At 33.9% G+C, this 26,193-nt stretch overlaps 1 protein-coding gene across 1 annotated transcript; it reads right to left on the bottom strand.

Annotated features, from left to right (window-relative positions):
* Positions 1–256: 256 nt before the first annotated feature.
* On the bottom strand, positions 257–4,000 carry LOC146955742 (purple acid phosphatase 22-like). Its single transcript, XM_085723515.1, has 6 exons — positions 3,786–4,000; positions 3,161–3,300; positions 1,941–2,092; positions 1,158–1,726; positions 823–911; positions 257–650 (listed from the first exon to the last, which is right to left on the bottom strand). Exons 1-6 carry the CDS (start codon positions 3,927–3,929, stop codon positions 434–436), a joined length of 1,311 nt encoding a protein of 436 aa, XP_085579641.1. The 5' UTR covers positions 3,930–4,000; the 3' UTR covers positions 257–433.
* Between the last annotated feature and the right edge of the window lie 22,193 nt (positions 4,001–26,193).

Raw genomic sequence — 26,193 nt, 5'->3', positions numbered from 1 at the left:
GTGCGAAAAGAATAAATAAATCGAAAAAGACGGGTCTCTTTTTCTTCATAAACAGTGTCGCAAAGCATAAGAGAGAAGGGGATTTTGGAAATGCAAAATATACTTAAAATATAGAGTTCATTAAAAAAAACTCACACACTATAGAATAAAAAGTGGTGACCCTAAATATCAAACGAGCTTACAATGTTTTACCATATGAGTTGCGTGACTATAACTTTTTAATTCTTGTAACTTTTTTAATTCTTCTAATGACGAGTGAGTAGAAATTAATCTCTTTAATATGAATAAAATAACTTTTTTGCACATGTAGTTGGAAAAAAGTTTTACAATGTGAGTGAGTAGAAATTAATCTCTTTAATATGAATAAAATAACTACAAACTAGTAAATGAAGCTTCTATATCTTTTTTATCAGAATTGGACTGATTAGTTATCTTAGAGCTCTTCATGAAAATTTTTTTGCCCTAAGCTCTCCCAACATTCTTTTGTGTTGCTCAAACTCTTGATCCATATATCGTCAGCTACAAATGCTTCACTATCATTGTTACGATGCCATGACCAATTTGCATGTGTTTCGTTCACTATTCTCAACCTTCCGTGACCAAAGCTTGCCTCTCTATACAATGAGAGTGGACTTGGAGGCTTCTTAAACCTATACAATCCAACAATCAACATGTACATGTGCATAAATATAAATATAAATATAAATATAAATATACAAATATAAGAAGAAAAAAAAATTAAAAAAAAAAATATATGTAGGTAGGTCAACAATATTAGTTTAGATAGTAAAATAAACTTCATCATTAAGGTTTGTCACTCACTTTAATGCCAGTCCTTCACGGTTTCCTCCATCACCAATTGTCACGTACAACGGACCACATGGATTAGCCTTATTGTCATAGATTCTTGTCTGCAAGGGATCAAAGTAATTAGAAAGATTTTAAAAATAATAAGTGAGATGGTAAATAAAATAAAAAAAGTTGCAGCTGCGACAAAAATTAGAGACAAAAATGAAACAAGTATCTAAATTTAGCGCCTCTAATATTTATGGACGAAATTAGATATAGATGTCATCTTTGTGTTTCTAAATTTTCTCTGTTGTTTCAAACTTTTTTAGTAAAGAATCGTGACATTGATCAATATTAATATGACATACAAAGCGTTCGTATGCATGGACATGCCCCGAAAAAACCAAGTCAACACGAGCCTCATAAAGCAAATCTTCCATGGCCTGTCTCATTTCTTCACCTTCACCTTCATGTGCCTCATTAGTATTATACCAAGGTGCATGCAACAAGGTAATCACCCAAGGTGTTCTCTTCCTATCAATCTTAGCTAGGTCAGATTGAAGCCATTTATATTGCTCAGAGTCTGCATCAAAATCAGTGTAAGAACCCAACATGATGATATGAGTGCTTGCAACTTCAAATGAGTAGTAGAGGTTTGAGGTAGAGCCACTCTCATTGTAGGGCATGAGCCAACGAGCATTGTAGGATCTGAAGGCCTGTGGTTGGATAATAGGGATACTCTCAATCTCATGGTTGCCTTCGGTAACCATCCACGGCCTCTGGCTTGCGTAGGGTTCCACCAAACGACCGAATGAGTCCCAAAGTGGTTGATGGGTATCGGCATAAGATAGATCTCCGGGTAACAAAAACACGTCGTAGTCTTTGCTATCAATGTGTTTTAAGGTTGATTTTGTCCATTCCGTTTGTCCCAAGTCCCCTACATATAAGTAAGTAATTTATACAATGCAACTCTACTAAGCAATATTGCTAGCAAAAATTGTTGAAAAATGAAAGAGGTATAAGTGAGGCATGTGATGCAATGAAAGAGATGTAAAAATATAAGTGGGAAGATTTAATGTTAATTAAAATGAATTGATTCTATAAGATTGTTTTAGTTAAAATCGTGATGCAAAATTAAATTAACAACTCACCCACAACCACAAATTCAATAGGCAACTTGAGTGGGGGTGTCTTGAAAGAAAACTCAGGACCTGATCCTCCACATCTATAGAAGTAAGTAGTGCTTGGATTTAGAGGCCCAATTACCACATGATGGATCTTGCCTGATTTATACAAGAAATAAGGAAGTTTTACCCCACACCCCTACATTTATACCTTCACCCCAACATTTGACTCAACCTACCCAATTTACCCTTTTATATAAATTAAAAATCCCTTGGTCACTTTCACTTGTTTGGCACTTTTTCATGAACGCGTTCTCAGAAAAACAGAGCTTCAATACGTTATTTGAATCCATTCTTGTTACCAAAATCCTTTTCTGATTTTGTTTTTCTTTTACCGGAATCAACTCTTGTAACTGGAATCGTTATTGTTACAGGAACCATTGAGTTTCAGGTTTCCGGTGGTTGTTTTGTTCCCTGAATCATTGATTGGGTTACTTAGTTTCCTGGAAATCACGGAATTGTTCACTGCTGATCGATTACAACGAATTGATTTTAGAAAATTAGAAATTCTCATAATCCTTACAATGCTCGACTGAATCCCAAAAAAGGCATGCAAATCATTTTGGTTAATTGCTTCCCAGAAATCCCAATCTTTATTTCCCGAATCATATCTTGAGTTTGTGTTACATTGTTGAGGAATCAAGAATTGAGGAATCAAGAATGCATGATGACATAGATTTTGAGTTGTTTCTCAACACATGAAATACAAAGAATCCAACCGATTGCATTTTCTTTATATCTTGTTTACTTTGATTATAGCCTATACAACTTTTCAATGGAGGAGAAATATTAATCTAAATTGGATTCATTCAAAAAAATTAATAATTAATTTAAGTTGGATGAAAGCTATAGCTAGATCTAAGAAAACCATTGGCATATTACACCAAGAAACTATTATATACGGTTTCCGGTTTACTAATTTTCGGAAATATAAACACGAGTGTTCCGAAAATTTGGTTGAACTTGAAAGGTTTTATATTGATTTCGGATATAAAAAAATACAATTCGGAAATATTTTAAGTAGTTCTTTGAGAAATACATATCTTGATTGTTGTGGGGGTGAAGTAAGGGTGAACAATTAACGTGCAAAGAATTAAATGGTAAAAAGGATAAAATTGGAATTTTTGAAGATTTGTAGGGGTGAAGGTATATGTGCAGGGATATAGGGTAAAATTTCCAAGAAATAACGGTAGGAGGTGTGTTCCCCAATTGCTTTTTTGCTATATTCACCTCCTTTTATTCCATACTCTACCAAAGATTCTGAGTCTTTTTCTTCCGTTACCCATGACACTCTCATATGATCTTTCCCTACCATCGAAATGTGCACCTTTTGACACACAAAAATTTGAATTTGGTAAAAAATAATGAAACTATTCAATAGCAATATTGAGAATATGTATATGATTGATATATTTTTGAAGTTTAACAATATGTAAAATAAATATTATTCAAACATATATCATAATATAACTATATTTTTTTAAAACAATCAATGTTAATATGTTTTTAAATGTGTATTTGATTTGACGTGAGAAATAAGTCTACTCCTTAACTCTCACACCCAACTACCAAACCAACCTTATATCCTCTCACAATCTTTACAAATTTGATGCGAGAGGATATAAGAAGTGGAATGTATAACGATTTTAAGCGTGTATTCAATTTGACGTGAGAAATCACTCCACTCCTTAACTCTCTCACTTGACTACCAAACCAATCTTATATCCTCGCACAATATAACTATTTACAAATACATATTTTAAAAACGTTATAACAAAGTGACCTTATGAATTATACAAATATAAAATGAACCTGTTGAGGGTCAGAATCTGAACGTTCATGATGAGTGAAGAGGAATTTTCCAGAAGGTGGACGAGAAAAAGCATTTGCTTGTGATTGTAGGGATTGAGGGAACAACAAGAAGCATAGGATGTAAAGGAAGAGATGAATCAACATAATGCTGTTTTCGATTTTTGAACTTGTTAATGTTTATTGCTTCAATTCGTAACTGTAAGACTTTATGAATACGAATGACATTAAGCTATATATAAAACTATATATAAAGGGGTTTAATTTGGACAGAAAGGATTAAATAAAATAATGCATTTCAATTTCAAAGGTATTTAATTTCTCTAATTAACATATAATTAATTTTTTTGGGAATAACTTCACGGAAAGTCTCACCATCCTTCTTCTTGGATTGCTTCCCCATCTCTCTAGGACACGCACATTTTGTGATGCCAAATGCTAACTTATGTTTATATATTTATTTTTAGGGTCTTATTAACGATTGCTTCAGTGACATTCTTTAAGCATCCCAAATTTAGTATTTATTCTTTTAAAAAATCAATTATTACAATTTCCAGTTCATTCAATACACAATTTTTCATTAAAAACTGATCATTTAAAGTGTTTAAAGAGTGTCTCGGGGACACTCGTTAACATTTCTTTTATTTTTATCATTATAGTACATGCTTTGTATTAATTAACTAGTTCAAGTCTCTAAATTTTAAAATAAAATCGAATATTTATCATTTTCTTAAACATATTACAAGGTAAATTATTTTTTAAGCAACAAATTAAAATGCATATTTATTTAGTATGGACTAGCATAGACGTTATGTAAACAAAGACTTTGCAATTTCGAAGTTAATACTAAATATTTGTGAGCACGTTATATCAGAATATCTTTGGAATATACTTGTAGAAGAAATTACAGAATAAAAGAAGGCCAGTGTTGAGACAACAAGTGTCATTTTTAATTAAAATATATATTTATATTGTTTATATATAATTGTAAAGTCCAACTATGGAGGTTGGATCTCATCAACAAACCTGTGGATAATGCCGTTATCATAATGGTTAAGGTAATGGAAATATGTACCAAAAATTAGGTACAATTCCTAGCAAGGTTCCTACAAAAACCAGGTCAGATGTAATGAGGGATTGCCTCTGAAGATATTTTGTGATGTACGTGTTTAGTTGTCATGGGAGACACACAAAAATGATATTTATTCTTATTTTTGAGGGAATATAAATTGATACATTGATGAGCTCACATTAAATTATATAAAAAAAAAAAAAAAATGCCACACATTCTTGTGCACCCTTTAACTTTTTGACTAAAATAACTCATACCGTTTTTGAATTATATAACCCTAATTAGAATATGTTTATATACAAGCAACAATCAAAATCTCATCCCATTTAGCAGTTGCAAATTTTGATTCTAAAAACAATAAAAAAAGAAAGTAAAATTTGACGAAACCTGTCAAATAAAATAAAAATATTACTATTTTTTTAAAATTAAATAAAGCTAATGCAAATACTAGCAGTACTATTAAATACTAGAGACATGAGAGAGCGACAGTGAGCTTAAGAGAGAGGACCGGCTGCGGTATCGCGTGAGCAGGCCTACCGGCGTTCCTTATCGCCGGTTGTGAGATCACATAGGGGGGAAGGGAACCAGGCTGGGTGCCACCAAATGGGGGGGGGGGGGGGGGGGGGGGGTTATGGACGGTTGGCTTGTTGTGAGTCCACGGAGGAGGAAAGCGCGACGACAGGCGGATCGACGTCAAGATTGGCAGAGGGAGGATTATCGTTTCAGATAGGGGAATTTTGCTGGCAAGCGACAGACTGGGGTTAGGGATTCACGTGAGGTTTTCAGCGGAAGCGAAACGGATTACTACTATGATAGGGGTGCTGATCAGAACGTTGAGGAACCCGTCAGGATGTGGAATCACCGTCATAACAGGAGACGTGGGGGGGGGCTATGGAAGACGCGACTCAGGTGCGCATGGAAGGCAACAGTTTGTTGTTGACAGAAGTGCACCGGCTCCGGCTGCGTTTGGAAAGAGAAGAAGGGCGGTGGGCAGCGGAGCACCTGCTGCTGTTAACGTTACGGAAATCAGAGTTACAGATGCCAAAGGTGCACCTGCTGTTCGCGGAAGGGAAACATATATCAACGGTGAAGGAAATGCTACTCAATCTCATAGGTTTGTAACTTTCTATTTTACTAATTTTCCGCCGTACTTATCGAATTTTTATTTACGGAAAGGTTTAGAGGTTTGTGGCATGTTAGAAGAGGTGGTAGTTCCGGCTAGGCGTAATGTGGATGGTGAAGTTTATGGATTCGTGAGATATTCGAACGTTCGTGATGTTTGTAAACTGTTGAAAGCTGTTAATTCAGTATGTTTTGGAAGTTTTAATATTAGAGCTAAGGTTGCTAGGTTTGATAAGGCGGCGGCGAGAGAGGTTGAGCAGGGTCACGTAGGTGGAAAAGACGTAATTGAGGCGGCGAAGGAGAAGGTGAAAGTCGGTGAAGGGGGTCCTAAGAGCGTTGGAGGGGATTGTGAGAGTGATAAGTGGTGCTAAGGTAGTGTCCGAGGGAGGGAAGGCTGTCACGTTGGGGAGTGTGAAGGGTGGTGTTAAGGGTGATGGTAATGGAGTTATTAGCAAGATAGCGGTTAAAGAGAGAGAGGGTACGTTGGTGAAGGCAACGAACATGGAGGAGCCGGTGGAGGGTGTTAGGGTAGGTGACGTGTTGGTAAGAGTGCAAAAGAGAAAGCCTCACCCTAAGGAGATTGTGAGTGGTACGAAAGGTACTTTAAGTAGAGCTTGTGGTTATATTACTGACTATAGGGGGCAGCCTTCAATCCAAAAATTGGTCCGTAAGTATCAGTCTCGTGAGGAGGACATTAAGTGGGCTTGTGAAGGGGTGGTGGCTACGGTGGTTAACGGTGAGTCCATACCGGATATTCAGATTAGAATTGCGGACGCGGGTTTTTCGGAAATTGAGATAACACCAATGGGAGCGGATAGAGTGTTGTTACGGAGTTCGTCTGATGTTCATGCTCACACAATTATTAATGATGCTAAGGAATTCTTTGAACATTTTTTCACGAATGTGAGGCGGTGGGAGAAGCAGATTTTGCCATTTCAGCGGGGAGCATAGTTGAGGATTTATGGGGTCCCGATTCATGCGTGGAATGAAAGTTTTTTTAAATTGTGTATTCATGATTGCGGACGGTTTCTTCGCTCGGATGCTTGCTCGGTGGAGAAAGAAAGATTTGATTACGCTCGAGTTCTGGTAGCTACACCTTCGTACGAGATTTTTAATTGCGATGTGAAGGTCATGATAGATGGGGAATTGGTAACGGTAAAGATTATTGAGGAGTGGGGTTTTAATATCGGTGACGATGCTTGTCTTTATGAAGAAGAGGATGATGTCAGAGATGCGCAGTCCGAGCAGGAAAACGTTCAGGTGGATCACGGTATTGATGCAAATGCGGATAATGTGGTAGAAAAGTTAGTTAATGACTTGGTGGGTATTGAGGGGCAGGATAAACTCAGGGAAGAGGTGGAGATTTTGGAAGGTTCAGATTCGGATTTTGATGTTTGCAAAGATAGCCGGCCTAAGCAAAATATTGGAGGCGGCGCTACTTTGGTTAGAACGGAGCAACCGATCCTCTCTGAGCAAGTGGCTTCACAACCGACTGAGTGTGCTTCGTCGAACAATGCTACTGATACCCAAAGTTTTGATGTGAGTAGTGATACGCATATGGCGGTAAAGTCGATGGTTGGTGCTGGACAGGTTCTGGATCAGAGTGGTGGTAGTGAATCGGCTGTAAAGAGGTGTCAACGACGATCAAGGACGATGTCTTGTCCTCCCCGGGCAGATCGCTCAGCTGTATCTGGGCCATGGATCTTGGACTGGTTGTGTGATCAACATCACAGTGAAGCAGGGGTCGTATCTTCATCTCGGAAATGTTATAGAAAGGGGGTAAGGCCGAAGGGAAGAGTTACTCAGGTAGAAGGCACTTCTCATAAACGTAAGAAGGTGAAAGGGGTTTTGAGGCATTCGGTGCATAGTTTGAAAAAAGTGGCTAGGCTTCCTAGTAAAGACCGTACAACGGTTATGCATATATTAAAGAAAAGTGTGCGTAAGTATCAAGGATCTTCTAAATTGAAAAAAGCGGTGACGATGATATCTAAGGAGGTGTCTGATGATACTGTTTCTTCTAACTCGGTGACTAAGGATTGGAAAAACTGGGTGGTTTTGCATGGGAGTGAGAAAGTGGTGAGGGAGGATGTAAGGAATATAGGTGAATCCATTGGTGTGCAGTTTAATGGGTCTCATAATATGTTTGGTGTTTTGGCTAATAGAGGTAAAGGGAAGAAGAAAGTTGCGGTTGAGGGGGATGCTGCTTAGTAGGTGTTGGGTGGTTAGGGGAGTGGGGTGAGGGTGTGGGAGATGAAGTTGATTTCATGGAATGTTAGGGGGTTGGGAAGTCTTGAGAAGAGAAAAGAAGTCCGCTCTGTAGTGATGGAGAAGCGCCCGTGGATTTTATGCCTTCAAGAAACTAAATTAGAATCGTGTGCTGATGGTGTGTGTCTGTCGATGTGGGATGGCCAGCCGGCCATGTTCTCTTTTCGTCCGTCGATAGGGGCTTCCGGAGGGTTGTTGACATTATGGGATTCGACGGAGGTCGAGGTGTGGTCCTCAAGCAGTTTTGATCATGTCCTGAGCATGCATGGACGTTTTATTTCTTCTAATGAGGAGTTTCACTTGTTTAATGTGTACGCCCCTTTTAATGGTAATGATAGACAGGTTTTATGGGACTCTTTGACGGTTCGTCTTCAGGCTCTACGGGGGAAGAACGTGTGTGTTTGTGGTGACTTTAATGCGGTTAGGTGCATGGAAGAAAGACGTTCCGTGAGTACTTCTGGAGGCGTGATGGATTTTGAACCTTTCAATAACTTTATAGTTGAGAATGCTTTGTGTGACCTTCCGTTGTGCGGACGTAACTTTACATGGTTTAAAGGGGACGGTAAGTCGATGAGTCGTATCGATCGGTTTCTTTTGTCTGAAGATTGGTGTTTAGTGTGGCCCAATTGTGTTCAAGTCGCTCATTTGAGAGGGTTATCTGACCACTGTCCCTTGATTTTGTCGGTGGACGAAGAAAATTGGGGACCGCGGCCATCTCGGTTCCTAAAATGTTGGTCAGAAATTCCGGGTTATAAGCAATTTGTGAGAAATATGTGGAGTTCTTTCCAAGTGGAAGGGTGGGGCGGATACGTTTTAAAAGAAAAGTTCAAATTAATTAAATCGGCTTTGAAAGATTGGCATGTGTCTCACTCGCAAAATTTACCTGCGCAAATTGCTGTTTTGAAAGATAGGATGGCGGTTTTAGATGGTAGGGGCGAACGTGATGAGCTGTCTGTGGATGACTGTATTGAGTTGCATGATGTCTCGGCAAATTTGCATTCTTTATCGAGGCTTAACTCTAGCATTTGTTGGCAGCAGTCGAGGAATCAATGGCTCCGTGAGGGTGATGCTAATACTAAATATTTCCATTCTATGTTGTCTGCGCGTCGCCGACGTAACGTTATTTGTTCTGTGTTGGTTGATGGTGTGAGAATTGAAGGTGTTCAACCTGTTAGGAGCGCGGTGTTCAACCATTTTGCGAAGCATTTCAAGGCGCAGGATGTGGAGAGACCTAGTATATCTAATCTTCAATTTCGGACTCTGTCTGTGGGAGAGGGAGGAAGTCTTATCAGACCGTTTTCAGAGGGTGAAGTTAAGGAGGCTATTTGGGATTGCGATAGTTTTAAGAGTCCTGGTCCGGATGGGGTCAATTTTGGTTTTATAAAAGAATTCTGGACTGAGTTGAAAGATGATGTTATGAGGTTTGTTTCTGAGTTTCACAGAAACGGAAAGTTGGCGAAAGGTATCAATGCTACATTCATAGTGCTAATTCCGAAAGTGGATAATCCTCAGCGGTTAAATGATTTTCGACCAATTTCCTTGGTGGGGAGTTTGTATAAAATTTTAGCAAAGGTGTTAGCTAACAGATTGAGGTTGGTGTTAGGTAGTGTGGTGGCGGAGACGCAGTCTGCTTTTGTTAGAAATCGACAAATTCTAGACGGTATTCTGATAGCTAATGAGGTTGTTGACGAGGCTCGCAATCTTAAGAAGGAGCTTATGTTATTTAAAATGGACTTTGAAAAAGCTTACGATTCTGTTGACTGGGGCTATTTGGATTCGGTGATGAAAGGTATGTCTTTTCCGATTCTGTGGCGTAAGTGGATCCGAGAATGTGTGAGTGCTGCCACAGCTGCTGTTCTTGTCAATGGCAGCCCTACTGATGAGTTTCATTTACAGAGAGGTTTACGTCAGGGGGATCCCTTGTCCCCTTTTTTGTTTCTGCTTTCGGCTGAAGGGCTAAACGTATTGATGAAGGCTATGGTTGAGAATAATTTATTTTCAGGGTACGCGGTTGGTACGGTTAATCAGGTAGTGGTTTCTCATCTTCAGTTTGCTGATGATACTCTGTTATTAGGAAATAAAAGTTGGGCTAATGTGCGGGCCCTCCGAGCAGTTCTTGTTTTATTTGAATCTTTGTCCGGTTTGAAAGTGAATTTTAATAAAAGCTTATTGGTGGGTATTAATATTTCTGATTCTTGGTTGTATGAGGCGGCGAAGATGTTGAGTTGTAAAGTGGGAAAAATTCCTTTTATGTACCTAGGCCTCCCTATAGGTGGTAATCCGCGAAGACTAAAGTTTTGGGAACCAATCGTGAATCGCATTAAATCTAGACTGTCGGGTTAGAATAGCAGATTTCTTTCTTTCGGTGGTCGTTTGATTCTCCTCAAATCAGTTTTGACTTCTCTGCCTGTCTATGCTCTTTCCTTCTTCAAAGCTCCAACAGGTATAATCTCTTCCATTGAATCTTTATTGAATAATTTTTTTTGGGGTGGGAGTGAGGATTGTAGAAAAATTACTTGGATACGTTGGAAAACCTTTTGTTTTAAAAAGGAGCATGGAGGTTTAGGGGTTAGGAAGTTGAAGGAGTTTAATGTTGCTTTACTAGGTAAATGGTGTTGGAGGATGTTAGTTGATAGAGAAGGGTTGTGGTATCATGTTTTAGTCGCCCGTTATGGCGAAATAGGTGGGAGGTTGGAGGTGGGGGGCCGGAGTGTTTCTTCGTGGTGGCGGGAGGTTGGTAGGATTCGTGATGGTGTTGGTGACATTGGTGGAGGATGGTTTGGTGATAGTGTCCGACGGAGGGTGGGTGATGGTGCTGAGACCATGTTTTGGTCGCATAGGTGGATTGAGGTTCTCCATTGTGTGTGCGGTTTCCCCGTTTATTTGATTTAGCTGAGAACAAAACCATTACAGTGGCTTCTTTGTTCTCTTTGGGGCTGGAGGAGGGTGGGGAGGGGTGGAGTTGGCGGCGTAGGTTGTGGGTGTGGGAGGAGGCTTTGTTAGAGGAGTGTAGGGCGTTACTACTTGATATTTCTTTAGTTCCTAATGTTTCAGATACTTGGGAGTGGCTTCCTGATCTGGCAGAAGGTTACTCCGTGAGAGGTGCCTATGATTTGTTGACAAACGGTGATGATTCTCAGTTGGGATTACCTTTTGAGTTGGTGTGGCATCATCAGGTTTCGTTGAAGGTCTCAGTCTTTGCGTGGCGGCTTCTTCGGGATCGATTACCAACGAAAGCTAACCTGGCTACTCGTGGTGTTATTCCTGCGGATGATTCTTTTTGTGTTTCTGGGTGCGGTCATGTGGAGACGGCCGAGCATCTATTTTTATCATGTTCTACGTTTGCGTCTTTATGGCAGCAGGTGCGCGAATGGATTGGTATTGCGGGAGTGGATTCTAATATTATTGCTGATCATCTTGTGCAGTTTACTCATTTGACAGGTGATGGTAAAGCTAAAAGGTCGTTTATGCAGCTTATTTGGCTCTTGTGTTCTTGGGTAGTATGGACTGAACGTAATAACCGGTTGTTCAATAATACTGTTACTATTATTCCTCGCCTGTTAGATAAGGTTAAATTGTTATCATTAGGGTGGATGAAAGCTAAGAAGGTTGTGTTTGTCTATGGTACGCAGAGGTGGTGGTCAAGCCCTTTAGATTGTTTGGGTATTGGCTAAATTGTGTAATCTATGTCCTTTGTGTTGCTAAACTCTTGTAATGTTTAGTGGTATCTTAGGAACACCTTGTGCTTAGGAACTGCTACTTGGTTTGTTATATAATTCCATTTTGATTTCTTCAAAAAAAAAAAAAATAAAGCTAATGCAATTTTTTGTTAGATTTTTCTGAAAATATGAAAAAATTTAAAAATTAAAAGAAGAGTTTAAACGATGAAATTTTGGATTTCAAGGGGAAGACGATTGTAGTTGCTTTTAACAATTGTTCCTTATTTTTCTTCTTCTTATTACCAAATTTCAAAGTAACCCGATAAATTAGTCCGAAAATCGAATTTTCGAATACGACACGACAGAAATAGCAAATAATGATTCGAAACACAAGACACAATCAAGCAATGGGCTATAATGATTAAATTGACCCCCGTCACAAAACAGGTTAAGTCTTTGTGCTTATACAATTCAGATTATGTAATTCAAATTTGTTTTTCCCATGATTTTTTTGGCTAAATAGGGTGTATATGGGGTGTTTTGACTTTATAATAAAAAAAAAGTATTTCAAATTTTATAATCCGAATCGGTGAAAAATACATTTTTCCTCCAAAAATATTATAGAAAACCTCATTTTGGATTATATAATCCAAAAATTCAAAAGCATTGAGATTTTGGAGGACGCACAAGAAGAACGAATGGTGGAAAAAAAAATCTCTTTCTTTTTTTATTTGACGGATGGGTCATTGTCTTTTTTTTATGTGTGGGATGTTGAACCTATGAATTGTCTTATAAGGATATCAATTTTTAGAGATTTCCTTTTCCCACTCTATAAACGTGTCGCATGCCCTCCTCTAAAAACTCATAAAACACCTATAAATTGAATTATATAATCAAGACCATTTTTTTTTGTCGGATTATATAATCCAAATGATACAAAATTGGTATTTCGAAAGAGCGTGAAAAGCCTAAAGGGTAGGAAAAAATCTCCATTTTTTAATAGTTCTCGGGAGTCCTATTTTTTTTCCTTGTTAGATACTTCCTCGACTATGTTGAAGTGATTTTTTAAGACCTTTGTTTTAAATGGATTTAAGCAATTATGTTCTAAAAACACTGTAACATTTCATTTCAAACGTGGTTAAACCACGTTTGAAATGAAATGTTACAGTCTTTTAAATGTGGTTTTAAATGTCCTTACTTTATTAATATGTTTTTTTATATGTTATTTCACTTTAATTTATACTTGTTTATGCTTATATAATTGTAAACCTACTTTTTAGTTTTATTTTTACATTTTTCAATTTGGTATTTATACATTTTAAAGGCTAAAGACGATGATAAAAATAGATTATTTTTTTTCCATGCCAATGTTTGAAACTTAGCCCTGTTGTTAACCCCAATAATTTTATTTTTTTGGTTAAAATTATTAAGCCCAAATATTAATATGCAAGTAGAATTTATTTTATCACCCCCTGTCTTTCTACTGCACCCTCCGTTTTGTTCGTTTTATCCCTATTGGGATTTTATAATCCAAAGAGCATTGACGTTTTTCGAATAATAAAATCTGAGTTGTATTTAACCAGTTTTGTGCAAATTCAAGTCGGTTTTTTAAAATGATATAATTTAAAATTGACAACAAAATTTATTAATTCAACACAATTTATTAGTTGAACAAGACTTCGTAATACATTAACATCATCATCAAATAAAGATACATACATACATACATCGATGAAATCCTATAATATTATTACTATGGATAACTACTACATACTTATTTGACGACTGAAAAATTGACGACAATGGAAACAACCCTAGATTTGAACTGATCAAGAATTCCATAATACAAGATGTTGGAGCGGACTCCAGGAACAATGATCTATACGTAGCGTGAAAATGCTTGGCATCCCTCTCGCAAGTCATCCAATGAAGATGGGAACATAAGATTATGGAGCAGGAGAATTTGGAAACGGATTTGATCAATCTCTAGTGGCAGAGCCAAAAAAAAAAAAAAAAACTCAAGTGGGCCACTAAAATAAGTACGATATATAAACACAATTAAAGTTGTAATAAACACTAAACACAAAGTTGAAGGAAAAAAGTTTGACTAAAATGCTCGGGCGGGTACTTTAAAAAAAATGAATTACATATTTTACAACTACCATATGTTATTAAAATGATTTTTTGTATTGCAACCATTAATTGGGGAAATTGTATAGATTACAAGACAATATAAGAGAGTTTTAGAACCCCCGCAAATTAGAAGGTCTGAAAATATCTACTAACTAGTAAAGTATAACCGTGACTAAAATCTTGCACGCCACTTTGTTGGGGTTAGGAACCGCTAACAACTAAATTTCCATAATTTTTTTTTAAAATTTCGGAAAGTTGACCTACGATTTTTAAATTTTTAATTATTCCAGATGGGTTATGGTCCACCTTGGCCCATAAAGTGCTTCGCCACTAACAATCTTACATCTAAGTGTAGGTTTCTAATACTTTATCTTAGATTTTGAGTGATATCTCATATTCATAAGATAGTTTTAGATTGTATTTTGTCCCTCTAATTTTAAACTTGTTCTCACCTTCATAAAACATTTTGCGTCGAAATTAAATGCTAACACATACATAAAACCTTTGATTTCACATTAATCTTGTGTTGGAACACTTTTTGGTGTTGTCTTGAATATTATGTGCATGTTAAAATAGTTTTTCAGAGGTACTTTATAGTGGAAACCTTTTGGTTATAGTCTGGCATAGTTTGCGCTTTTTCAAACCTCTTAAAAACTTTTTTTATACACTCGAATCTATTCAAATCAAAGAGTTTATGGCTTATTTTGAATGGATTCAAAACTTTACAGAAGGATAATCAAATCGATTTGATCCTCGTATAGTTGTTGAATCAATCAAATCTTCATCTCAATTGTTTTAATCTTCAAACGTTTCCCAAATTGCATCTTCTCTTCCCTATCCTCTTTGATTTTGCTTTATTATTTGTATATGAATTTTAATGTTTGTGGCTATTTGATTTGATTGTGATTAATTTTCATACTTAACCTAATATTAATTCATTGAATTGAGTTTCTTTACAAATTCAACTTAATCACAATTAAACTTCAATTAAGTTTCAAATTATTAATTCATATACTTTGTGTTCCTTAGTTTTAGTTTGGTTTATTGCAATTATGTTTGGTTTGAGCTTGTCTATGTTAGAACAAGAATGGTTCATACAAGTTCTCTTGGGTTTTGATGATAACAAAGTATTGAAGAACAATTGCTATATTAACATATGTTCAAGTGTGCAGAATCTACTTATCATGAAGAATGAACATATGAAGAGAATCATAAAGGGATTGGGAAGCTTAGAAGACTATAGTGGAAGATCTACTAGAAGGTCAACCAGAAGTCAACGTCCTTAGTAGAAGGAAGTCTCACAAAAATTGGGGAGTAATCTCCACAGACTCTGTGAAGGACATCATACATAAAATCTGATTGGGTACTCGGATCCGAGGGACCCGAAATCCACGCAAGTTTTTGTCTTATTCTGTGAGCTGTCTCTATAACAACATCTGGTAGAGTAGCTATTTTGTCTTCTTCCTTCTATGAGTACAATCAGACAAAGGATATCAGGAACGAGGAAAGCAACAAATAATTCTCTTTTTAGCAAAGGAAATTCAAAGTACTTTCCAACGGGATTATCCATATGAGGCAAAGGGCCAACGTTCATGATCAAAGCTTCTCAACGACTCTATTTGTGCTGGCAATCTTCGCCAATGTCTCTCAAATCACTGCCTATAAAAAGAGCTGAAGACTTGAAGAAGAAGCAACAATACTCTGCTATTTTTCTGTGCCAAAACTCTGTCAAATCAAATAGCACAAAACACTTAGGATTAATTTTTCAAGTTTGTATATTAGAAATCCTAAGGAGTGAGTCTGTTCATTTGTTCAATTTACACTCACTAGTTAGAAAGAGTGTAAGAACGAATTAACTTGTTTGCAGTTAGGGCAAACATTTTAGAAAGTCTCTCACGTTGCGTGCTTGAGCATATAAGTCTCTTGGTGAAACCTTGAGCACCTAGGAAGTCTCAGTCAGTTGTGATTGAGCAAGGTAAAGTCTTAAGCAGTTGTGCTTAAGCAAGAGAAGTCTCTTGCAGGTGTGCTTGAGCAAAGAAGTCTTTAGGTAAAGTCCTAGAGCATAGAAGTCTCTTGATGTGTGCTTAAGCATTGAGAAGTCTCTTGGTGTGTCCTTGAGCAGTTGTAATCAAGATTGATTATAGTGAAATCCCTTGGAAGTGCAAGGGGACCGGACTACTTATGTGTTGTAGGAGGAACCAGTATAAATTACTTTGTGTCTTTCTTCTCTCCCTGACCATTTATCTTTTATCTGCATGTTCTGTATTTCCGCTGCATTCAGATTCTGAGTCAGAATCTGCAACATCAGATTCTGTCCAAGTTTGTATTGAACACTTAGAAAAAGAAATTGTCGAAAAGACCAACGCAATTCAACCCACCCTTCTTGTGCGTTTTTCTCACATTCAATCTAGTTTTGTGAATTGTATATTTGATTATTGATATTTGATGTGCTTAATAAGATCCAACATTTTAACCTCTAAATTCAATATTGAATCTTAGTGTTTTAATCATTGTCTTAATTTTTGTTGTCGTTATTGTGCACAAATCCGAAAAATCATACGTTTTCTATTCACGCTTTCACAATTTTTTTTTGAAATTTATAAAATGTTATTCACCCAACCTCTAATGCACCTTCTTGTTCTCCATACAGAACAAGAATATGTTGATGTCCTTCTAAGATTTAATAGACAAGAGTACCTTTAGGACACTGAGAATTTAGGAACCCTAATATCCGTTGATGATTCAAATACTTTTGAGAAAGTAAGAACCTACACGTAGCTTTACACGTGTAAGTTTATCTCCCTATAGGATTGACAACCCTACACACTGAAACATGTAGAAACTCCAATGGAAGGTTGCAACTGATAGCTGGAACGCGATGAACCCAAACCTTTGAGAGAGTAAGGCCTCAAAGGTACAAACCCGTGTGATCAGTAGATACAACTTGACAGCTGGTAGGTAGTAAAACTCCACAAACTCATTACATAGATAAAAGATAGTAAAAACTGAATAGTGCTTGACCATTAATTATATCCAACAAATAAATAGAGAAGATTCAAATAATCCTAACCGCCACTAACATTATGTAATCGATATCAGATTAATTCTTAAACTATTGCTTTGTTGTGTTCAAACTTAGACAAAAAAAGGAAAAAACTAATACTAACAATATAATTACTAACCATTGCCATAAAAAATAATCTTCTTCCTTTAATTCAAGTTGAACATAATGTTTGAACAATCCGAACCTAATTATGTTTTTCATAGTATAACACATACCAGTGGTCTCATATATTTAACTCATTTATTATTTATAAGTGGTTGCTTTGTTGTGTTCAAACTTAGACAAAAAAAGGAAAAAACTAATACTAACAATATAATTACTAACCATTGCCATAAAAAATAATCTTCTTCCTTTAATTCAAGTTGAACATAATGTTTGAACAATCCGAACCTAATTATGTTTTTCATAGTATAACACATACCAGTGGTCTCATATATTTAACTCATTTATTATTTATAAGTGGTTTTTAAAGTAAATAATATTTTTTTCCAAGTAGTTTGATGGTTAAATTCATACACATTATTCCCTCCATCTCAAAATGTAAGTAAAAATTGGTCAACAAAAATTAATGTATTTGGTTCAAAATTTATACTAAATACATCAACTTATGTTGACCTATTTTTACTTACATTTTGGGACGGTGGAAATATGTATGAAAAATTTGATGTTCGAATTTCAACCTCTACGCACTATGATCTAGTAGCTATCAATTAAATTAAATTACATTCACAGAACAAATAAATGATTTTTTTACTTTCTTCAATCAATGCTTAAATTTTCATTATTTAATTCTTAATTTATAATTACTAATTATAACTCCTCATTTTTTCAATATAGAAGCCAAATATGGTAGAACATGTGAACACGATAGGTCGAAGAAGTGTTTTTTCCTGCCTGTGGTCCCCCACAAAGTTCCCCCAACCTAAAAAAAAACTATCAAAACCCCTATAAGCTCACGTGTAGGGTTCAATGCACTTACGGACCGTAATAATGTAAAAAATTCATCATTAGCACTGCAGGGATTGGTATTATGCGAAATCATTTTAATGACCTCAGAGAAAGAAGTAGTAATTGAAGGATAGACTTTGAACACTTGCAATATTGATGAAGTCTTGCCATTTGGCTTTTGTCTCTTGCTAAAATGCCTACCTTCCCTTCTTTCTTTCCTCTGCTTTCTTCCACTACTCATGATCATCGTTAATTAATACTACAAACTAATCATACCCACATTCTTTTTTTTGTAAATACACAATATTTATTAAAAGTTGATAATTATATTTAAAAAATACTTATTATCATAACAAAAAGAAACAAATTGATATCTTTCCTATGTACATATATAAAACTATCTCTTTGACTCAAAAAGATAAAAAGAATAATAAAAAAGGCTTAATTGCATGTTTGATCTCTTATATTTATTTTAGGTTTTAAGTTAGTCCTTTATGTTTTAAAATTTTTAAGTTGGTCTCTTACGTTTTTAAGGTTTTAAGTTGGTACAAAACGTTATTGTATTATTAAAAATATTGAGTTTCTTTACATAAAGATCCATGTTAGCATTTTTCTATTAAGAAATCTAAATTTAGATTTAATTTTTTTTATTGAATTAATATTTTTTTTAAGAAATTGAACACACGATTTTTAGAACAATATCTATACTTTTAACCAGGCCCGGCCCTGAGGGGGTGCAAACAGCTCAACAGAGCTGGGCCTCCCTCAGCCATGGGCCTCAAAAAAAATTTAATACCCACTAGTATTACTGCCCTCCAATTTTTTTTAATACCCCCAGCCATTTTTTGTCCCCTTGTTTTAGCCTTTTAGGCCTATTCGAATTAGGTCATCTTGCTTTTGGTGTTAGGTGGGGGTTTCTCATGTATACGGTAGTCATTTTTACCTTTGGGTGTACCGCATATATACGACACCTTATATTTATCTTTTAAAAAATATAAATAGAACATTGCTCTTTTAAAAAAAATACGTTTTGATTTTATCACTGACCTCTTTTCATTCCCAGAGCCGAGCCTCCGAATTCTTAGGGACGGCCATGCTTTTAACATATATCTATAGTCATTTTAGTTTCGTATATAAAGGCAATATGCGACTAATCAATCGTGCAAATATTTTTACACTAGCTTTCTACTTTTTGTTTTTTCAAAAAGCTAACTGTTTTTACCATAATTAGACTTTAATGCTAATTATAGCAATTTTAATTAATCTATCTCATTCTCATCTTCCATGAAGTCCAGTTTTATTCAATCCAAATTGAATTGTTTGCATGTTGAGTGAAATGGATCATCTCCTTCAATTGGAATAAGAGGTAAAGAGACAATATTGATGAGAGAAGAAGAATTTCATGCGAGATAGATAAAGGGTGGAGAGGATTCAAATCCCATGTTTGCGGCCTATAGAACTACTTTAATAAAAATTAGAGGATACTCTTCTAATATACTAAAATATATAACACGTGTGTTGTGTTAGATTATCATGTTTGGATATTTTGATTAGAAACATTTGGATTGTCTGGTTCTCAAGAGAAATTGTGAAGAAAAAATCGATAAGAGTGAGTATGAGAAATATAATCGATCTAAAGTATTATTCCGTCTACGAGAGATAAGAGAAATATAGAATAAAAAATATAATAATTTTTTGCTTTGACAAATAAGTTCATTTGTAAAATTATATCTAATAAAAATATACTTCAATTTACTAAGAACTAACTTTTCTGATTAAAAAAAAAGTTTCCTATGTAGAAGAAAAAGTATACTTCAATTATTAACTCTTACTTTTTTGTCAAATTTAATTACTTTTTTGTCAAATTTATTATTTTGACTTAAAAGTAGGAGTGTACATGGGTTGGGTCAACTCATAAAACCCGATCAAACCCACCTAAAAAACACAAAAAAAATAGGTTGGGGCGGATAATTGGATGCGTATGGTTTTTAAAAATAAAAAACCTATAAAAATAAATAGGTTTCGAGTAAAATCAGACCCAAAAAACCCACTTATTCAATAATGTTAAGATTTTTTATCTTTATTTTCATAGGGTAGAAGAAAAATACTAAAGGTTATGGTCATAAATAAAGTTATATTTCCAATACATACACATTGTATCCTATATAATGAAAATCAAAACATGCTATAGTTATAATCAAGATGCACTTTTTTGTTATTTTAATACTAATGCAATTTTATACAGTATCATTCAACTTTAGTTTGTTGCAAATATTTTATGATGGAGTTTATTAACTAATATTATAATTTATTATTCTATGATGCATAAAGTTATAGTAAAAATATGTTAACCAATTTTTTTAAAAAAATTAAAAAGTAGAGTAATATTTAAGAAAAATTATGAGCACTTATCATTTAGTAATTTAATATTAAAAAATAGAAAAATAAGTTGGGGAACCTATTATCCAATCCAACCCAACCCAGAAATTAATGAGTTTGCCCAAACTCATCCAATGGTATAACGGGTGGTTATTTTACCTCACTCAAACCGGAGTACCTTATATGATTTGGGTTTTGAATTTGGTCAAACCCAAACCAAACCGACCCATGTACACCCCTACTTAAAAATACTTTCGATCCCCTTATTTTCAAAATAAAATAAAATAAGCGGTCCATTATATTATTATTTAGACCATTTTTATGATGCATTTACTGTTATATAAATATAAATGATAGCAAATAACATATGGTTGGATTTGTCTCGACGAATATTTTTAAAAACTTATTTTTAATTTTTTTCTAATATTTGATTAAAGATATTGAAAATTAAAACCCTGCATTGACATATTTGAAACACTCAATTACATTACTTATTTTGAGACGGAGGGAATACTTCTCTCTCACAACTTCTCTCTTCTCTATTTCTTTAGAAACAAACTAAGGCTTAAATTGTCTTACTTGTTTCTAATTTCTAATGTTGTGTTTGTGTGGGGATTGAAACTTGATCGTGTCACCTATAAATAGATTAAATTGTTTTTTTTAATTATATTTCGTTAAAAGGAAATATTATGCCATAGAAAATTTTTACTTTTCAAGGGAGGGGACTAGGGGAGTGTAATTCAAGCATCTTTGAGTGAAGGGGAGTGTAATTTACTCTTTATTTATTTTTGTCCACGTATTTAAATGAATTATTATTAACATAAATTAAAATATACTATCATAACTAGTCATAGTCTAAAATGTCATGTTAAATACCACAACAAGTAGTCTCGTGAGCATAGTTCAGTTGCTAGAGACAATACATTTTAATATACAAGAGTCATAATTCAAACCTCAGACACACAATTATTTACTTTAAAAGATGAATTATAACCACTAAACTACTTAACAAACAAAAAAAAGTATCACAATAAGGTTTATTCTCATTGATATATTAACTCCGAGTGTATTTATACATAAATCAACTTACTTATTAAAAATGTCCATATAAAATAGATCTTTAAATATACTTTTTTTGAAAATGATCTTTAAATATACTAGTAAGTCACATCAAACCTCCAAAAAGGCAAGACTCATGTCTAAAAATAAACCTATGACATGGTTAGATGTAAGATTTAGACCTTAATTTTTTTACCAGATTAAGCTTAGATTTTCAAAGCATACGTGATACTTAGTAGTTCTAATCCTATACCACATTCTTAGCTACACGAATACAATCTTATATATTTTATAGGAGATTGAATAAAAAGTTCCGTCACTAAAATTATAACCATTAGTCAATTTTATCGATTTCTTAATTTATAATCACTCAATGAAAATGTCCCTCCTTCAAGTTCAATTGTTATACAACATCGCATGAGGCGTAACATTTCTCACATTGATGTCACGTTAGTACGTACCACATCTCTAGGAATGAAACTGTATTATGTTAAAAGAGTTACTTTTTTCCCCTTAAAGCAAGAGTAACTCATATATTTTACCTAACATGAGTAAAAAAACATATTTTACCAAACAAAATTATAATAACAAAATCATTTTGTCCAATCATCTCAAAAAAATCATTTTGTCTAAGAAGACATGATATTGACATGGTGGAGTGCACATAAACTATCACATCTTCATTTAACATGTCACAATATTTTACCTAAAGATTAAAATTAACATATACAATATTTTTATTTATTTGTTTTCTTAACTATTGTCCTAAAACCCTTGTCAATATTTTCCTTTTAAAAATGAAACTGCTAATTTGTAAAAGTTCAAGATTATTATAAATTTGACAGATGAAGATTTTGGTGAAGCTAAAAAAAATTGAGACATGATGATTACAATTTGAGGAACAAATCAGAATATTCACTATTTTGGAGAATTTGAAGATGATAAAATGTGGGTCATGGCCTTTGAATCTTTATCTTGCTAATAGTATCACACGCTCACACATGAATGATGAGGATGAAATTTCAAAGGATTTCACGTGTGTTGGTTCATGATGCTCCACAAATGAGTTGCTACTTTGTTTCTCACTAGCTTATGCAATCATCTCTTGCTCTTTTTTCTCTTTTAATTTCCTTTTGGTAAAAATAAAGATGGGTCATTACCACTCTGCATAATTGTAATTATAGACACGGTATATGATGATGGGTATTCATGAGTGCCATTTATTTTTCTGGCCATGCAAATATAAAAAAATAAAAAATCAAAACTATATTTTTGTGATCATCTTGTGTGAAATATTCACCGACTTTAAAATAACTAATCTATGTAAAAGAATTTAATTGTTTACTTTTAGTAGAGTCTCTTCCCTAAATTGTATTTTTTCATCCATATTACTATACTTTATTTAAGAGATCTAAGTTCAGTTCGACGTATAGTTGGTAATTAAGACTTTTTACCACTGTCATACACATTTATGAAAGAAAACATAAAAGAAATTAACCCCCTACTTTAAATCATGAAGTCCCAAATCTTCAATAAATTATTAAATGGGGGGTGACTCAAAATTTGCAGGGGAAAAGTAAAATGGTTATTAGGGGAAGAGAAGGGAACCATTATTGTTGGGCCTTTGCCATCATTGTTTGTTTCTGACGAGATTTATAACACTCTTTTATTAGATTCATTCAAACATTTACTCCATTTTAATGCCAAACAACATCTTTTGTGCTTATTGATTTGGTTAGGGAGTTACCTTTTACCTTCCTATATACTCAATCGTCTCAAAATAATCGTCTCTTTAATATATATTTTTGTTTTAAAATAATTGTCACTATCAATGCAGCACATTATTATACCCTTATTTATTGATTTTCATCCAACTTAACTATTCCATTAACCACAATTAATAAGGGTATTTTAATAAATGATAATAATTTACTATTGAAATCAACACAATTAATTCTTTCTTTAAAAATCACAAACAAATCTTAAACGACTATTATTTTAAGACGGATGGAGTATGGGGCAAAGGCTACGGTAGGAGACCTCTTTAGGTCTCCCACCGTAGGTGACTTGAACTTTTTTTTTTTGGTTTTTTGAAAAATAAATATCAACCATTGGAAATGTATGATACTGAATTGATGGTTGTGATCTTTGGTAGCTGTGACCCACTGATCTTTGAAAATTGTTTTTAATATAAGTTGGAATTATAGTTAGAAAAGGGTGCTTTTGGAATTGTCTTTAAAAATCCCAGGAACGTATTTTCAAAGGTTTTATAATTTTTTTTTTACAATTGCTCTTTCTCTAATTATCTATGCTATACGTAAAGAAAACTATCCCCTTCAGCCCACTTTTAAGTCAGACTTTTCTTTTGAAAAATACCTTTAATTTTAAATACAAATAACACATGTAACAAATAAATAAGAATAAATTTAATTTAAGAAGAAAACTTACACACTGTTCCTTATGAACTGTTCTTACTGTTAGCCAATTATAAAATAACACGTGGATTACTAATCCATGTCACTAATTGTTCAGTTAACCCTCTTTTACCTCCGTAACCACAAATCAAACTCACAAAAAACTAGTACAAAACAAAAACTCATGTTACTCTTTTATCAGCCGCTTTTATGTTGTACATCTGTGTTGTTTCCTTCAATACAACCGACAAATCTTTTATCAGCCGCTTTTATGTTGTACATCTGTGTTGTTTCCCTCAATACAACCGACAAAGATTGCCAAGTATTTTCATATCTCTTACACAAAAAACAGTATTTCCATATTATTTTATTATTTTATTTTATTAATATAAGTTACTCTTCTTTAGCCTTTGATCAATTGTAACAAACGTGAGTAAAAAATAATGGTAATGATTGGACTTTAAATCCTCTAAAAAAAATATTAGTAACAAACGTGAGCAAAAAATAATGTTAAAGATTGAACTTTAAATCCTCTATAAAAAAGATTAGTAACAAACGTGAGAAAAAAATAATGTTAAAGATTGGACTTTAAATCCTCTAAAAAAAGATTAGTAACAAACATGAGCAAAAAATATTGATAAAGATTAGACTTTAATTCATCTAAAAAAAAGATTAGGACTCAAAATATTTTAGAAAAAGATTTGGTAGCACTATATTAAACATAAATATTAATAAGTATTGCTCTCACAATTCATAGTTCGTTCCCGCATTGTTTAGTTTTTCTCAACCTCTCTCAACCCTCTGCATCAGAATTCAGAATTAACCTGTAAGTTTTTTTCTTTTTCTTTCAAGTTACAACTAATCAAAGTCGATTAATTTTATGGATTATTTGAATTTGTTGGTTTATAAGTGATTATGATTCAAATTGTTTACGGTTAATTTCAAGGATTATTTGAGTTTGCTCGTTCATAATTGCTTATACAAACTATGATAGCGTGACTTTTTTTTTATATATATAAAGAGAACCATTGGTTTCACCCCATCATAATCATTTGACATTTCATCATATTTTGTGTCTTTTGTAAGGAATAATCATAATTCAATGGGAGAAACATTTGTTAAAAGATTGAGATAATTTTATAACAAAAAAAATCATTTTATACGATAAACAAACACAAAATAGATTCTGATTTTATTTTTAAAATTATTTTTATTTAAATTCCTAACAAACGGATCCTATGAGGTTTGTTATAACTTTTAAAAAATAACTTGTAAACAATTCACCCCAAAATTGCTATCACATCTTCATATATAATATTGAAATATTGTTCCTAATGTCAGATCGAAATATCTCTAAGCTTATGATCGTCGAAGTTCAAGTTCATGGTTCATTCTTAGTTCAATTAGGTCATATCCAACGGTCAGAATGATTTTCTTTGATTATGTTTGTCATTTGGGTCAGTTTTGGTCGACAGACAAACATACTTCCATGTTAACTAGGTTTCTGAAGGGATAATTTGTCGGATCGAATTATCTTTAAGATTTCGATCGGTGAAATTCGAGTTCCTGGTTCATTCTTAGTTCAATTAAGTCATATCCAACAGTTGAAATGATTTTATTTGATAACGTTTGTCGTTTAAGTGAGTTTCAGTCGACAGACAAACTACCGATCATTTAACATAAATCCAATCATTATTTATTTTGTTTTATTGTATTTGGTTTGTATTTTATTAATATTATGATTATTATTACTATTATAACTAGTTATTATTACAACATAAATTAACATTAATATTATGAATGACATAACAAATGATTTGAAAAAATACAAAGGTTAAATATGAGTTGATTTAAATGTAGGAGCTAAAAGTGGTGATTAAAATTTTATACGGATGAAAATTCAAAGGAAATTTTAGAGGGACTAAAACAAAAATTTCATATATTTGCAGAAATAAAAAATATATTTAAGTCATCATTAAATTAGCTTGTAATTTAATATAGATGACAAAATACAACTATTTTGCTTGTAAAAACAACATGCAGCTATTTTTTAAACCCATTAAAATGAAAATAACATAATACAACTTTAATTAATACAACATAAAATTAAAAATACAAAAACTAAAATACATAAGAACTCGGATTGAAAACAAAGATAGATTATGAACTCAAAATTTTCAAATCGAGGTTGTTTAAATCTGAAAGAAATGGGTATTCTACACTTCTTTCTGGAGAATGAGCCAACGAAAAAAGGATAGCTACTGAGTACGAAATACCGAAATTGACCTTTGCATTG

Source organism: Medicago sativa, chromosome 1 (genome assembly GCF_051527215.1).
Source record: "Medicago sativa cultivar Bolivia chromosome 1, Bolivia_mono, whole genome shotgun sequence".
Classification (NCBI taxonomy): domain Eukaryota; kingdom Viridiplantae; phylum Streptophyta; class Magnoliopsida; order Fabales; family Fabaceae; genus Medicago; species Medicago sativa.
Note: the sequence above shows the minus strand (reverse complement) of the source record. Positions and strands in the feature narration are given on the sequence as shown.

Excerpts from the sequence above, each read along its gene's own strand:
- LOC146955742 (XM_085723515.1), bottom strand. The coding sequence starts at position 3,929 with ATGTTGATTCATCTCTTCCTTTACATCCTATGCTTCTTGTTGTTCCCT. Across the intron at positions 2,093-3,160 it reads GGGGAACACACCTCCTACCG|TTATTTCTTGTATAAATCAG; the intron begins TTATTTCTTGGA and ends GGTAAAACTTCC. Across the intron at positions 1,727-1,940 it reads TATTGAATTTGTGGTTGTGG|GGGACTTGGGACAAACGGAA; the intron begins GTGAGTTGTTAA and ends ACTTATATGTAG.